Source organism: Stegostoma tigrinum, chromosome 1 (assembly GCF_030684315.1).
Source record: "Stegostoma tigrinum isolate sSteTig4 chromosome 1, sSteTig4.hap1, whole genome shotgun sequence".
Lineage (NCBI taxonomy): Eukaryota > Metazoa > Chordata > Chondrichthyes > Orectolobiformes > Stegostomatidae > Stegostoma > Stegostoma tigrinum.
Window position 1 is genome coordinate 25,783,390 of NC_081354.1, and position 14,911 is coordinate 25,798,300.

The window sequence follows — 14,911 nt, forward strand, 5'->3', positions numbered from 1 at the left end:
ATCCCATACAGACTATGGACAAAGCTGCGAGTAGACCACTTCACTCTTGTAGAAATTGATTCTCTTGTCACCTTGGGCTCTACTACTGAACACATACACTCATAACTTACACTCAAGTCTCAAGGTTTGCAAGATTACTGCAGTTTTTGTTTCCTCTATATTGTGAGAGCCTTAATGTGAAACACGCCTTGAAACAGTCTCTCCCCAATAGTGATACATTGTAGCTACTCTTACCTTCTCAGCCTTGTTAATTAATTGTTGCACGCTTGTAGGTTTGTCATTGAATAGAAAGTTCTTTTTATTACACCTTCCATTTCCACCAGCCCCACAAGAATAATGTTGTGTCCCCCCTAGTGATTTCGCTGCAGACTGCTTTTTTATACCTTTCTGTGGTTTTTAGCAGAATTCAGCAGCTCTGAGCATTTCTATGTTCATCTCTTAAGAGTTGTACTTCTTGACAGTGCATGAATACTCAGTCTCAGCTCCACTTTGACACCATGTCATGAGCTCACAGGGTAACAGTCTGGCTTCTACTCTGTCATTAGTGAACTAGCTGTTAAGATGGGTACCTGCAATGAATACTTCTTGATAGACGTCACATGACTGCAAGTCAGGAGGCACATCAGTACAGTACTACATTTCTATCCTAAACACACAACCTGCAGCTGAGGAAGAAGTATGACCTATTGTTCAAAGTAGAAGACCACAGTCTTGTAAGTCATTTATGTGGAAATGTATTTAATGAAACTGGGTCTTACATAAACACTTCCACCTGCAATCACAGCACCAATCATCAGTGTGTACAGCATGTTCTCGCTTGATGATCCTGGAGGGCCACCAGAAGACATCTGGCGAATGGATGCTGAAAAGGAATGCAAAGTCATCAGTGTAAGAACGAGAGATAACAAGGTGTAGAGCTGGATGAACACAGCAGGCCAAGCAGCATCTTAGGAGCAAGAAAGCTGACATTTCGGGCCTAGACCGTTCATAAGAACCAGATACATTGAATTTAGACCTCATTATTATTACCAACACTGATGGATAACCTGACTGAAAATGATCGAAAATCACAAACACTGACATTTTTGCATCTATTTATATATTCCCAACATACATATATATATCAGATATTGCTTCTTATTATATAATACATTTAACTCAGCTTCATCATGATATCTCTGATAGTCCTTAGATCAGCGCATGTGACACATCTGTACCAAAAACTGTTTGAGATCCTATTGTAAAACACTAAAGCAAAGCTAATGTCTTTACTAGCATCTCAAAACTGGGAGCAATTCATTCTGAAAGTGCATTCCAATATACTATTCTCTAATATACATATTCATATGGAATTCATTTGGACAGTTTTATTGAAATTGCAATATGCTTGCTTTTCTTTAGCCATTGGTATCATTGTGAACAGTAAAGGACAGCAAACATCCACAATTGTTTTGATAAAGGTCACAGAGCTTGAGGATGCCATGTGCATATTTTTAAAAAATTATTGTGTAAACAGGGAACACGAAAAAGCTTACTTTACAATCCCAGCCAAGTAGCTAGTGGGATTGGGTAACACGGCTGAACACGCAAGCTGGAATGGTGGGAAACTAGGCTACTAGATGTCATAATTTCACCCCAGAATTTCCGGCCTCTAAACTGCTGGTGTAGCCACAACATTTATGCGGCTGGTCCAGTTAAGTCTTCGGCCAATGGTAATTCCACGATATTAATAGTGATAGTAGTGCCATTGAGTGTCAAGGGCACATAGTTGAATTCTCTCTTGTTTGAACTAGTCATTATCTGGTATTTGTGTGGAATGAGTGTTACTTCCCATTTATCAGCCTAAGCCTAAACACTGTTCATGTTTTGCTGTAAATTGATGCAGAATGCTAATTTATTTGAAGAGCAGCAAATAGCAATGAACAATTTGCAATCATCAGCAAATGTTCTACTTCTGATTTTATGATAGAAGGAAAGTTTTAATGAAGCAGCTGATGATGCTTTGGTGTGAATACAATCCAGAGGATACTAGCCCAGGAATCACTCCATGCAGTCTGTTTCTCTAATTCCCCTTGACTTCAATTTAACTGGATTCCTTAAGGCTGTGTTGCTCAAATATTGATGTCAAGGGTAGTCCCTTTCAGCTCTTCTCTGAATTCAGCTCATTTCTCCATGTTTGCACCAAGGCTGTTATGGGAGCTGGAGCTGAATGGTCCTGGTAGAATTTAAACTGAGTATCAGTGGGCAGGTCATAAATTGCTGGATGCAGTTTAATACCAGCAGGCCTTCCTGAAGGAGGCACTGTGGGTCTGTTGCCAGCTCTGCAGCCAGCGGTTGAAACTCCTGATGATTTCATAAACTCCAGCCCATTGAGCTATTTAGCGATTAACTCCTGAAAAGTATAATAATCCTAAAAGTAAAAGTCTTAATAAATATTATCCCAAATAAATATAAAAGTTTGATATCCTAAAGCTTAATGATCAATTGACCAGTAGAGTACATGGGGCTTAAGTCATGCAAGGCTGACACCAGTTTAGGGAAACCCACATAACCCAGAGCTGAAAGACAATGCTCAGAGACTGCAGCTGGACAAAGAAGAGCTGAAGATCAGGAAGAAGCTACAGAAGGACATAGCAGGCACACACTCTGCGCAAGGTTCTCAGATGCTGTGCTGGTGCTTTTAGTGCAGGAGGTCAACAGGAGAAGAGGTCCTCTTTCCTAAGGCAGCCATGAGGCTCTTCAAAACAGATAATGAAGACAGAGACTAGATGCTGGTAGCTGGTTATGAACAAAGCCAGTGATTTAGCCCAGTGGGTCTGGTGAAATGCCAAGTTTAATGATTTCACATGAGCAGTCAAGGTCAGTGAAGGCATCCTCACATGCCATATCTTGTTAACTGCACAATTAGCCTCAAATACTTCTTACTGGCCACACACCCTTCAATTGCCTAGCAACAATCTCTGTCAACATGGCTCATTCACACACTTAGCATTCTGCCAGCTTCACTCTCACGGCTTGCACACACTACCAGCTTTTTAACTGCAGCAGGCACATCACCCAAATGCATTGACCATATTCACTGACCATTTTCCTCTCGGACACAGTGGCCCATACTAGGTTGCACTAGCATCTTATTGGCAGGGGCAGGCATCACTGCACATGATCATTGCCTTGAAGGGTCAGTGCTGGGCATCACTGGTGCTGCCATCAATGAGAGAATGCCCAGCAAAGTGGCTATTAATCAAGAATGCCCCTATGTAATGCAACTTCTCAAATCTCACTTCCCTAATAGCCCCAATTTTCAGAAGGTATAAACATGCAACTCTTTGTTCCTCCCCAGTCCCCTTTTCACCCCAACCCTTATATTGGACCTGGATACTTTCAGATACCCAAAAGCAGTCAGGTGAAGTCATGATGATGAAGAGACTGAGGAGGAAGAAACATCACATGATCTGAAACTCACAGGCAACAGCTCAGATGCTGGCCCTCATGGCCATTAGAGAGTGGCACATTGAAGTACATACGGTTTGCCACCAGTGCAGGAGCATTGCAGATAGCACTGGGGGGAGAGTTATGCAGATGCCAGCTTCCCTTGAGGACGACACACAGGTTCTGCTGAAAAAGACAGAGATGCGGACATTGATAGCACACTGTTGAGAGAAGGGCTGATACACGGACACACATAAATGCTTGGCAGATTGACGGACCTACCAGAGCTTGTTCTGTCACTGAAAAGAGGTTGTGGCTCCAAGCTCGGACTCTGCAAAGGAAATTTTCAGCTTGGTTGCCATTCAAGCTCATTTGATGCCACACAGGCTCCAACTGCCACCCTAATGGGTGCAGGTACCGCTGCCTAACTTACAGGGTCTCGCAGCAGATAAACAATCTCTGACCCAGCCAGTTAGTCAGAGAGACGAGATGCTGCCTTCCCCATTACCACTACACTCCAGGAGATGAGGCTGTGGCACCCAGGAGCAGAAATGTGCAGTTGTCTCACAAGATTCCAGCTTCCACCATTACTATTCTGCCAGTATCCTTGCTTCACCTGTCAGCCAGCAATGACTGGTGCTGCCCATACTCAGGTGGTGCAGCCTGAAGCCAGGCATGCAAAGCTCAGAACGACTCGAGGTCATTCTACATGGCATCAACAGATGACACCAGACAGCAGCAATGCTGCATCCCCTGGGATAGCATTACATAGCAGAGCTAGACCAGGCAAAACTATCCAAAATGCAGGCACTAAGAATGTATAAGGATGATTAGTTGAGTATTGTTTTATTTCTTTATTCTTTTGTTGGATGTGGGCATCACTGACAATGCCAACATTTGTTGCCCATCCCAAACTACTTTGAATTGAATAGCAAGCTGGGCCATTTCAGAGGGTAGCTGAGTCTCAACCATATCATTGTTGACCTGGAGTCACATGTAGAATCATTGAATCCTTTCAATGTGGAAAGGGGATATTTGGCCTATTGAATCCACAGTAATCCTCCAAAAACCATCCCATGCAGACCCAGCCCCTTCATTATCCCAGTAACCCCTCAATTTTCCATGCTTAACCCACCCAGCCTGCAAATCCGTGGACACTACAGATGATTTGGCATGGCCAGTCCACTTAACCTGCACACCTTTGGACTGTGGGAGGAAACAGTGAAAACCCATGCAGAGACATGCAAACTTCATGTGGACAGTCACCTGAGGCCGGAATCAAATCAATATCCCTGGTGCTGTGAGGTAGCAGTACCAAACAGTGAGCCACTGTGATGCCTAATCACATTGCTGTGAACCTGGAGTCAATGCAGATTTTCTTCCTGCAGGGACATGACTCAACCAGATTTCTTTTTGTGTTTATGCTAGTTTCATGGTCATTGTCACGAAGAATAGGTCTCAATTCCAAATCATATTGATTCCAATTTCTACAAGCTACTATGGTGAGATTTGAATTCACATCCCTACAGCATTAGTTTAGGGTCTCTGGATTACTAATCCAGTGACAGTACCACTGTGCTACCATCTTTTACTTGCCACCATCTGACCGTGCAGCACAGAAAGGCTAGGATGGTAGATTTGCTTCCTTAAAGGGCTTTAGTGAATCAGATGAGTTTTTTAAGACATTCATTGCTAGTTTTATGGTCACCCTTACTGGAATAAGCTTTCAATTCCATATTTTATTAAGTGAATGTAAAATCCATGATTGGGATTGAATCTATGTCCTTAGAATACTATCTTGGGTCTCTGGATTACTGGTACAGTGACATTTACACAATGTGACCATCTCATGTTTCATCGGATAAAGTTGTTATGGAATGGTTTCTTTAGAGTGTGGCCAAGAGGACGCTAAGATGATTTGCAACAGAACAGCAATGGGGGTCTGGGGCAAACAGAGAGTGCTGGAGAAACTCAGCCGGTCTGGCTGTATCTGTGGAGCGAGGAACCAAGTTAAAGTTTTGAGTCCAGTATGACTCTTCTTCAAAACTCACATCTATCAAAATCAGAAATCAATACTATATTAATGGTGTTTTATCCACAGGAAATTGTTTTGAATGATATGCTTGTGTCTTTTGAGGTGCTCACTGGACCAATGTTGGTATGGGCAGGGCGTTCATAAATAAAAGACCATCATAAACCAGGACCCTCATTCCAATGTGGAGGAATCGCTCAATATGATCCAATATCACAGCTTCAGCAAATGTCTGCTTAATAATATCCCACAGGGATGCATGGTTTTCATTATAAAACTCTGTGTGGTCAGCGTTCAGATAAAGAACTGCAGGCTGAAGTCCTCAACCACAAGCTAAGCAGATAGCTCTTTTGCAAACAGCCACCATCTGATTAGTGGAATAGCAGATTAGTGGATCAGAATAATTGCACCATGACTGCTGCCAGGGTGACAGATATTTACCAGAACAAGTGCCAGCCATGGTCAGCAACAACTGTATAGTAAGTGAGTGCTAATCTTTGCAGTTTCAGTCATCTTACCATTAGATGCAACACCTCCTAAGCAATTTATACTATGATGACAGTCTGCTGTGTGGAAAAGTCTGCTCCCCTGGCAAAGTCACACAAATGCATGCTCCTCCAGAACAATTCAGTCCTGATATACAGAGCCTCTACCACCCAAATACAACAATGCAACTTAAACAAAGAAATGTTAGCTATATCATCTGCTCCAATCTGAAAACATCTAGTCATGGAGAAATGTAGACAGATAGTCAACTTCACCGTCTCTTGCAATACCATCCTTGGTTTGCTCTAAGGTGCAGCTGGCAGCTGTTCACCCCCACAGTGAATTGTTGCAGCTGAATGCATTGCCTCTGGAGGAGGAGTGTGTCTGGAAGCCCTGAGGTGAATCAGGCTGTTTCAGAGAGCCCTTCAGCCCATCCTACAGCTCCTATGAGCAGCTTGTCTTCTTTGTTGCTTCTGTACCCTCTCCATTTGATGCTGCAGCCCAAGGGTGACTGCAACCAAAGGCCTGTTGATCGGGAGTAAGTTATCCATTCAGACCCTCATTGTAGGAATCAAAGTTTTCCTCACATCCACTTCACATAGGTCTCACCAATTGAGATAAACTCCTCCAAACACACAGCACTTCCACAAACTCAGCAACCGTCAGTAATTGGAATAGCCACAGATAGTCAACTGAGGAGCAGTGACTTTGGGCTACAAATATCTCCTTAAGTGTGGTAATCAGATCTTGATATTCTTGAAATGAGCGTTCAATTCCAGATTTTATTAAATGAATTTAAAATCCATGATTGGGTTTGAGTCTACGTCCTCAAAATACTATCTTGGATCTCTGGATTACTGGTAAAGTGACATTTACACAATGTGACCATCTCATGTTTCAGATATTCAGAGTGAGAAGACTGGTGGACTGCAGGGGAGAGCGTGACCAGCGATGGCAATAAATGGGACTGCCAGTGGGAAAGCAAGAGGCTGACAGTGGGAGTGTGAGAGGACAGCAGCGGGAAAGAGCAAGAATGCAGCAGGAATAATTGGGACTGGCAATGCAAGACAGTGAGATTGGCAGCAGGATTGCAAGAGCCCAATGGTAGGTGAGAAGGTTTGGCACCAAGAATGTTTCAAACTAGCAGCAGAAAAGAGAGGGTTTGGCAGCAGGAAAAAGAGGGCCTAGTGTCAGGAAAGCATAAAACTGACAGTGGGAAAGTGCAAGAGAGAAGGAGCATAAAAAAGCCTGGCACTGAGTGTAAACAATCAGGTGTTTAAAAATGCTAAAACTTCTAATGAGTAAACAAAAATTTCTAAATTATTCAATCTTTGTTTCTATTTTTACAGAAGCTATATTTACATTAATAAGGTGTATGAATAATGAGTAAGGTTTATCAGGAGTAGTGAGATTTATTGAGGTTTTATATTATTATTGGTAAAGCTTTTTTGCTATTGGTAGGCTATAAAGGCATTAATAGGGTTTACTATAGTAATTGGGTTTCAATGAATAAATAGCATACTGGCAGAACTGCCCCAATCTCCCCAGTCCACTTCCTGCGCAATGTGTCTAATCTAGGCCGCTTCCCATATTCTGGATAACCATCTGTGCAGCAAGTGTCATCAGTTTGAGCTTTAGATTTCATATCTTGAGCAGCAGCTGGCATCACAGCCGTGCTTCTGTGAGACTAAATGCTCCATACATTTATAAATGTGGTCACCTCATGGCTTCAGATCATACAGTGAGAGAGAGAGAATGTGCGACCACTGGACAGTCAAATAAAAACAGGCAAATAGGACAGAAGTTCCCAGAGTGAATCCCACGACCAGCCCATTATTCATTTCTGAATACCAATGAGACTGATTTTTTGTTGCAAAAATAAACTTTATTCATTAAAAAACCTTTATCTACATTCACAGGTACTAAAGGAATTACTGAGTCATAGAGTCATACAGCACGGACACAGACCCTTCAGTTCAACTCATCCGCGCTAACCAGACATCCCAATCTGACCTAGGCTCACTTGACAGCATTTGGCTCATATCCCTTTAAACATTTCATACTCATACACCTATCCAGATGCCTTTTAGATATTGTAAATATTCTGTACTATCTTTGCTATCAAGAAAAAAAAAAATTGGAATCTGACATTCCCTGCAGTTGCAAAGACCAAAGGCATTTCTTACTCATGCAGGACACTATTTACATACATTGAGGCAATGGGTTTGATAAGTGGTTTGATAACTGAACAGACCTACATTAAACATCATTAGAAGTCACACAGCACCAGGTAATAGTCCAACTAGTTTATTTGAAATCACAAGTTTTCAGAACGTAGCCCCTTTGTCAGCTGACTTTACCTGATGAAGGGGCTATGCTCTGAAAGCCTATGATTTCAAATAGCCCTGTTCAGTTATAACCTGGTGTCATGTGACTTCTAACTTTGTCCACCCCAATCCAACACTGGCACCTCCACATCACGGCCACCAGCACATTGGCAGAAAGACCTCAGACAGTGATCTAATTTTGATGAGGCCGATTGGGAGTACAGCTAAACACAAGTCCATGGAACCATGGCTGGCTCAGCTGCACAATTGTCCAAGGAAGTCTGGTATAATCGTAGTGATAGGTGATTCAATAGTTCAGGGAACAGATAGATGTTTCTGGCCACAAGATGGTATGGTGCCTTCCTTGTGTCAAGGTCAAGGATGTCACTCAGCAGCTGCAAAACACCCTGAGGATAAGACTGAATATCCAGCAGTTGTGGTCCACTTTGGAACCAATGTCATAGATCAATCAATGGATATGGTCCTGCAGTCAGAATTTAGGAAGCTTGGTAGAAAATTAGCAAGCAGGAGCTTAAAAGTAATAATTTCCAAATTACTCCCAAGCCATGTGTAAGTGAGTTTGGAAAGAGGGGAATAAGACAGATGAATGCATGGTCAGAAATGTTGGTGCAAGATGGAGGGCTATACATTCTTTGGACATTGCGACTGGCTCTGGGAGAGAAAGGACCTGAACAGGTTGAGTAGTTTTCACTTGAACAGAGTCAAGAGAGGGTTGATTAAGGCACTACTGTTTATGCCAGTATTCAACACTATGCCACACAACTGTCCTGTGAGCAAAGCTGCAGCAAACTAAAGTAGGAGCAAAAACGAGTAGGCGCAGAAGGACCAGGATATGTATCCGTAAGTCATTAAAGGCTGCTGAACTGTAGCAGTCAATAAAGCATACAGTATCCTAGGTTTTATTAATATAGACACAAAGTACAAAATCATGAGATTTTGATGAACTTGTATAGATATTAGTTCAGCCTCAGCCAAGGCACTGTGTCCAGTTCTGGGAGTCATGTAGTCGGAAGGATGTGAGGGCATTGGTGAGAGTGGAGAGGGACATTGTGATGACAACAGGCATGAGAGAAGCCTTTACAGGCAAGCAGTTACTGCAGGGTCTAAGGTGCACCATCATATTTGCATTAATAAGGTGTATGAATAATGAGTAAGGTTTATCAGGACTAGTGAGATTTATTGAGGTTTTATATTATTATTGGGAAAGCTTTTTTGCAGGAAAATTAAAACTTGGTTTGCCTTTTACAAGTTTCTATTTTGTTCCATAATTAATTGTTAGACTTTATTTTTGTCGCAGTGTCTCTGTACCCTACCACAATATCTAACCTGTTTAAGTTTTCTTTAAAAGAGTAGCAGTTTACCAAAATTGTTCCAGCGATGAGGAATTTCAGTGAGGTGACTAGCTTGGAGAAGACTGAAAGGGGATATCAGTGAAGTATTTAGATTTGTTTAAAAATGTTCCCAATCATGTAAGGTTCCAGAACAAGAGGGCACAGATTTAAAGTAATTTGAGATATGAACATAATATGCAGGAAGAAAACGTTTTCATGCAACGAATTGTCAGGATCTGGAATGCACTGCCTCAGGCGGGTTTAATCCAGTCATTTGTAGGCAGGATTAAATGACCAACTGAAAAATATGCAAGGTTACGCAGAGAAGGCAGGGGAAGTTCAGGTATAATGGGAACTACAGCGCAGTGGTAGTATGGCGCACAGACCTCTACATTGCTGAGGCCAGACGCCAACTCTCCGACACCTCCTACTACCGCCCCCGGATCATGACCCCACCTCCGAGCATCAAACCATCATCTCCCAAACCATCCACAACCTCATCACCTCAGGTGACCTCCCATCCACAGCCTCCAACCTCATTGCTCCCCCAAGCCCGCACGGCCCGCTTCTATCTCCTTCCCAAAATCCAAAAACCCGCCTGCCCTGGTTGACCCGTTGTCTCCGCCTGCTCCTGCCCCACCGAACTCGTCTCCACCCATCTGGACTCCATTTTCTCCCCCTTGGTCCAGGAACTCCCCACCTACGTCCATGACATCACCCACAGCCTCCACCTGCTCCAGAACTTCCAATTCCCTGGCCCCCAACACCTTATTTTCACCATTGAGGCCCAGTCCCTACACACCTGCATTCCCCATGCTGATGGCCTAAAGACCCTCCACTTCTTCCTGTCCCGCAGACCCGGCCAGTCCCCCTACACAGACTCCCTCATCTACCTAGCCAAACTCATCCTCACACTCAACAACTTCTCTTTTGATTCCTCCCACTTCCTACAGACAAACGGGGTGGCCATGGGTACCCACATGGGCCCAAGCAATGCCTGTCTCTTTGTAGGCCACACAGAACAGTCCCTCCTCCTCACCTACACTGCCCCTGAACTCCACCCCAGATGTCCTCGTTTTTCAAGGACTGCAACACCCGTTCCCCCCCCCCCCTGCAGTGGTCGAGAGCGGCCTTGACTGTGGCTCCCGCATTTCCCGCAATTCATCCCTCACATCCCGCCCCCACAATAACTGCCAAAAGAGAATCCCCCTCATCCTCACATACCACCCCACCAACCTCCAAATCCAATGCATCATCCTCCGACACTTCCGCCATCTACAATCCGACCCCACCACCAAAGACATTTTTCCATCCCCACCCCTGTCTGCTCCACACTCCCCTCCACACACAGCACCTTCCCCTGCAAACGCAGGAAGTGCTACACTTGCCCCCACACCTCCTCCCTCACCCTCATCCCGGGCCCCAAGATGACTTTCCACATCACGCAGATGTTGACCTGCACATCTGCCAATGTGGTATACTGCATCCGCTGTACCCGTTGTGGCTTCTCTACATAAGGGAAACCAAGCGGAGGCTTGGGGACCGCTTTGCAGAACACCTACGCTCGGTTCGCAATAAACAACTGCACCTCCCAGTCGCAAACCATTTTAACTCCCCCTCCCATTCCTTAAGCGACACGTCCATCATGGGCCTCCTGCAGTGCCACAATGATGCCACCCGAAGGTTGCAGGAACAGCAACTCATATTCCGCTTGGGAACCCTGCAGCCCAATGGTATCAACGTGGATTTCACAAGCTTCAAGATCTCCTCTCCCCGCACTGCACCCCAAAACCAGCCCAGCTTGCACCCGCCTCCCTAACCTGTTCTTCCTCTCACCTATCGCCTCCTCCCATCTCAAGCCGTACCTCCATTTCGTACCTACTAACCTCATCCCACCCCCTTGACCTGTCCATCCTCCCCGGACTGACCTATGCCCTCCCTACCTCCCCACTTATACTCTCCTCTCCACCTATCTTCTCCTCTATCTATCTTCGATCTGCCTCCCCCTCTCTCCCCGTTCCCCTTTCCTGATGAAGAGTCTAGGCCCGAAAACATCAGCTTTTGTGCTCCTAAGATGTTGCTTGGCCTGCTGTGTTCATCCAGCTTCACACTTTGTTGTAGGAGAAGTTGAGGTGCTCACTTGGCGAGGTGTCACATACACCTTGGGCCGAATGACCTCCTGCGCTGTACGGATTCTGTGACTGAGACAGTGACAACATCTCAAACTGGACAGTCCTCATCTGAACAGTCTGTTTATCTGCTTCTCTCCCTCAACATTTTACTAAACATTGCAAAGACTGGTCAATGAACGCACGATAACATTCATTCATTTCTAATTCGACACCAATGACGACCGAGTCTCCTTCCAAGGAGAAACAAAATCCCTACACGCAAAACCTCATGTCAGCCTTGCACGGGGATTTTAAAAGTGCTGGTTGGGGGATGGGGACGGACGGATACGATCTTCTCCCTGGTTTAATGCTGACTCAGCAAAGTATCTCAGCAGATGCAGCCAAATAACTTCAGAACAAAGCCCCAAAAACACACGCGAGTGGGTGTGGAACTGGTCTAATCTGCTCTTCGGTAACACCCTGGACATATCTTTAAAAAAAACACGCCCGCCCTCTCTGGCGCTCCCTAAGCCATTGCCGTGTAGTGAATGAGGATCAGCCTTTTGACACAGACAGTGACCTTGGATTCTTTTCGCTCCTGTAGGACAGTAGTTCATTGCAGTTTCGCCGTTCCAACAATATATGCGCCCCACTTTCTCGCAAAAATATACAAATCCTCCGCAAATCGTTGAAACATTTAAGTGTGACAGAGGGTGACGGATTGTTATGCTTCCGCAGCAATGAATGAGAGATTCTGATCGCTCTTTCATTCTGCCGTTTTTGTTTCATTGCATTATTTCAGGATTCACACAAGCACCTGTCCCCTTCACGACGCAACACTTACCATTTCTGTACACGTTGCTGACTAACACGGACCGGGACGGGATCCTTGCCGAGGTCGCCAGGCTGTGCCGGGCTATTCTGCAGAAATACATGATGTTTTCGCTTGACGCGGCAAGTCAGTGTCGGTAGCTAAAGGGGGCGGGAGGATGCCTGCTGATGGAAACAGGGAGTTCTGCCTGATCCAACCATTCACGTCCACCGCACACACACCGTAGGAGAGGCAGCGTGACCTACTGGGGTCAATCCTGTCGTGTGGCTACGGCGTTCACAGGTCATGCAAAAAATAGCCTGAATAATTATTAATCAAGAAAAAAAACTAATCCCCAGCTGCCGCAGGGTGCTGTAACCACATCGGCTGTTTACTGACACGCAGTGCATCCATTTCAGCAGCGTAACTGAGATGTTTCCAATTTTTCTCTGCTTATTATAGATATGACCCGCGTTTTGGACAGCTGAATTGGCGCTATACGTTGTATTTTCTAACGTGAAATTATTCTGACTCTTTAACCGTGTCGCTTTTTCTTGTAGCTATTCTCTCCCCAGCACATGGATTCCCATGTTTTCGTCCTCAGTAGTTCTACCTTGGAGCGTTAACCTTGTTTGCGTTCATTCATGTACTTTTATTGCTAATACCAGCACATTTTGGTAGCCTCGTTTATAATTTACCTGTCCACAGTGCTATTGCCAAGCGTCAACCTCCTCAGGCTCATAAAATTCACACTGGGGAAACCAGCAAACACTAAGCAAGAAAAAAAAATCAGCTTTCACGCCAAACATCATAACCCGTCACAACGTTCGGGTATAGTAATAATAGGAACTGCAGATGCTGGAGAATCCAAGATAACAAAGTGTGAAGCTGGATGAACACAGCAGGCCAAGCAGCATCTCAGGAGCTACCTCTACACAAAACTGGAATATTAGCAGGCTATTTGGTCATGTGGAGGGGAAGGGAAAGTCAACCCAAGGTTAACTAGCCAGATATTCACACTCAGCTTGAATTAAATCACATTAACGAGGAATGGGAAATTGATTTAGGTTTGCATTTCCTCACCAGAAATATTACATCCCCAAAGTATTCTGTTAATGTTGTCAGGCATGATTTTCTCCTCGTGAAACCATGTTGACTCTGATTGATTATATGATGTTTTTCTAAATTGCCGGTCGTTGCATTTACAATAGACTCTGACATCTTTCTAATAACAGTGGCTACGTTAACTGTGAAAGTTAACCATTTTGTATCCTTCCCTTGTAAAATAATTGCTACATTGACAGTTTTCCAGTCATCCAGTACTTTGTCACAATCTAAAGATTCTTGAAAGATTACTACCAATCCATCTACTTTCTCTAACTTTCTGAACCATCCTGTGATACATCAAATCAGGTCCAGTCGACTTATTGGTCTTTAGCACCAATAGCTTCCCTAATGTTTTTCTCGAGTGACAATCGTTGCATTTATTCTCTCTGCTTTTTTGCCACTTGATTATTTAGTATGTTTGGAATGCTAGGTGGCTTCTACTGTGAAGACTGATGCAAAGTAGCTATTCAATTCTGCCATTTCCTGATTCCTCTATTACTTTCCCCAGCCTTGTTCTCTAAAAGGATTTGTTTACCTTAGCCGTTCCCTTCCTTTATATACATTGAAAGAAGCTTTTGCTGTGCATCTTGAAATGACTTACAAGTTTACTCTCATGTTTTATTTAACCATTTTTGTTGGTTTTTAAAACTTTCCCCATTAGCTGACTTACCCCTAATCCCTACCACGTTTTTTTTTCATTTGATATTAACTTTTTCTTCCCTAGGTAACCATGGTTGGCTTGTTGCCTTCCTAGAATACTTCTTTATCACTGGGATGCATTTTTGTTGTCAGCTTTGAACTATCTTCTTAAACATCTGCAATTATTCCTCAGCCATCTTTGCAGCTAAGTGTATACTTGCCACATTAAATTTCAGGCTATTTTGGGCCTGGTGATGCATTGTCAAACCCACACCATATTGTTCTAGCAGAGTCCCAAACACACACAATGAATTCTGCCTCATGGCTACCTTTGCCAATTTGACTTTTCCTAACCTACATGAAGGTTAAAGTCACTCATAATTAATGTGTTTCTTTTTTTAATACACCCTCGCTATCTCCTCAGTTATTTTCAGCCCTACCATATAGTTATTGTTAAGGGGCTTATAGACTACACCCACCAGTGTCTTCTTCACTTTGTTATTTCTTACCTCCACCCATATCAATTTTATATTTTCCAGTCTAAGATCATTTCTTGCTATTGTACTTATTTCATCCCATACTAACAAAACTACCCCACCAGCTTTTCCTTCCTGTCA

General features: G+C 43.8%; 1 protein-coding gene across 1 annotated transcript in view; it reads right to left on the reverse strand.

Moving 5' to 3' along the window:
* The window catches only part of mgarpa (mitochondria localized glutamic acid rich protein a), a 34,458-nt gene extending 21,664 nt beyond the window's left edge, over window positions 1-12,794 (reverse strand). The window contains exons 1-2 of the mRNA XM_059640248.1: window positions 12,582-12,794; window positions 759-862 (exon numbers count right to left, since the gene is read on the reverse strand). Of these exons, the coding sequence (XP_059496231.1) occupies window positions 759-862; window positions 12,582-12,672 (195 nt within the window). The 5' untranslated portion in view covers window positions 12,673-12,794. The remainder of the gene's footprint in view (window positions 1-758; window positions 863-12,581) is intronic.
* Between the last annotated feature and the right edge of the window lie 2,117 nt (window positions 12,795-14,911).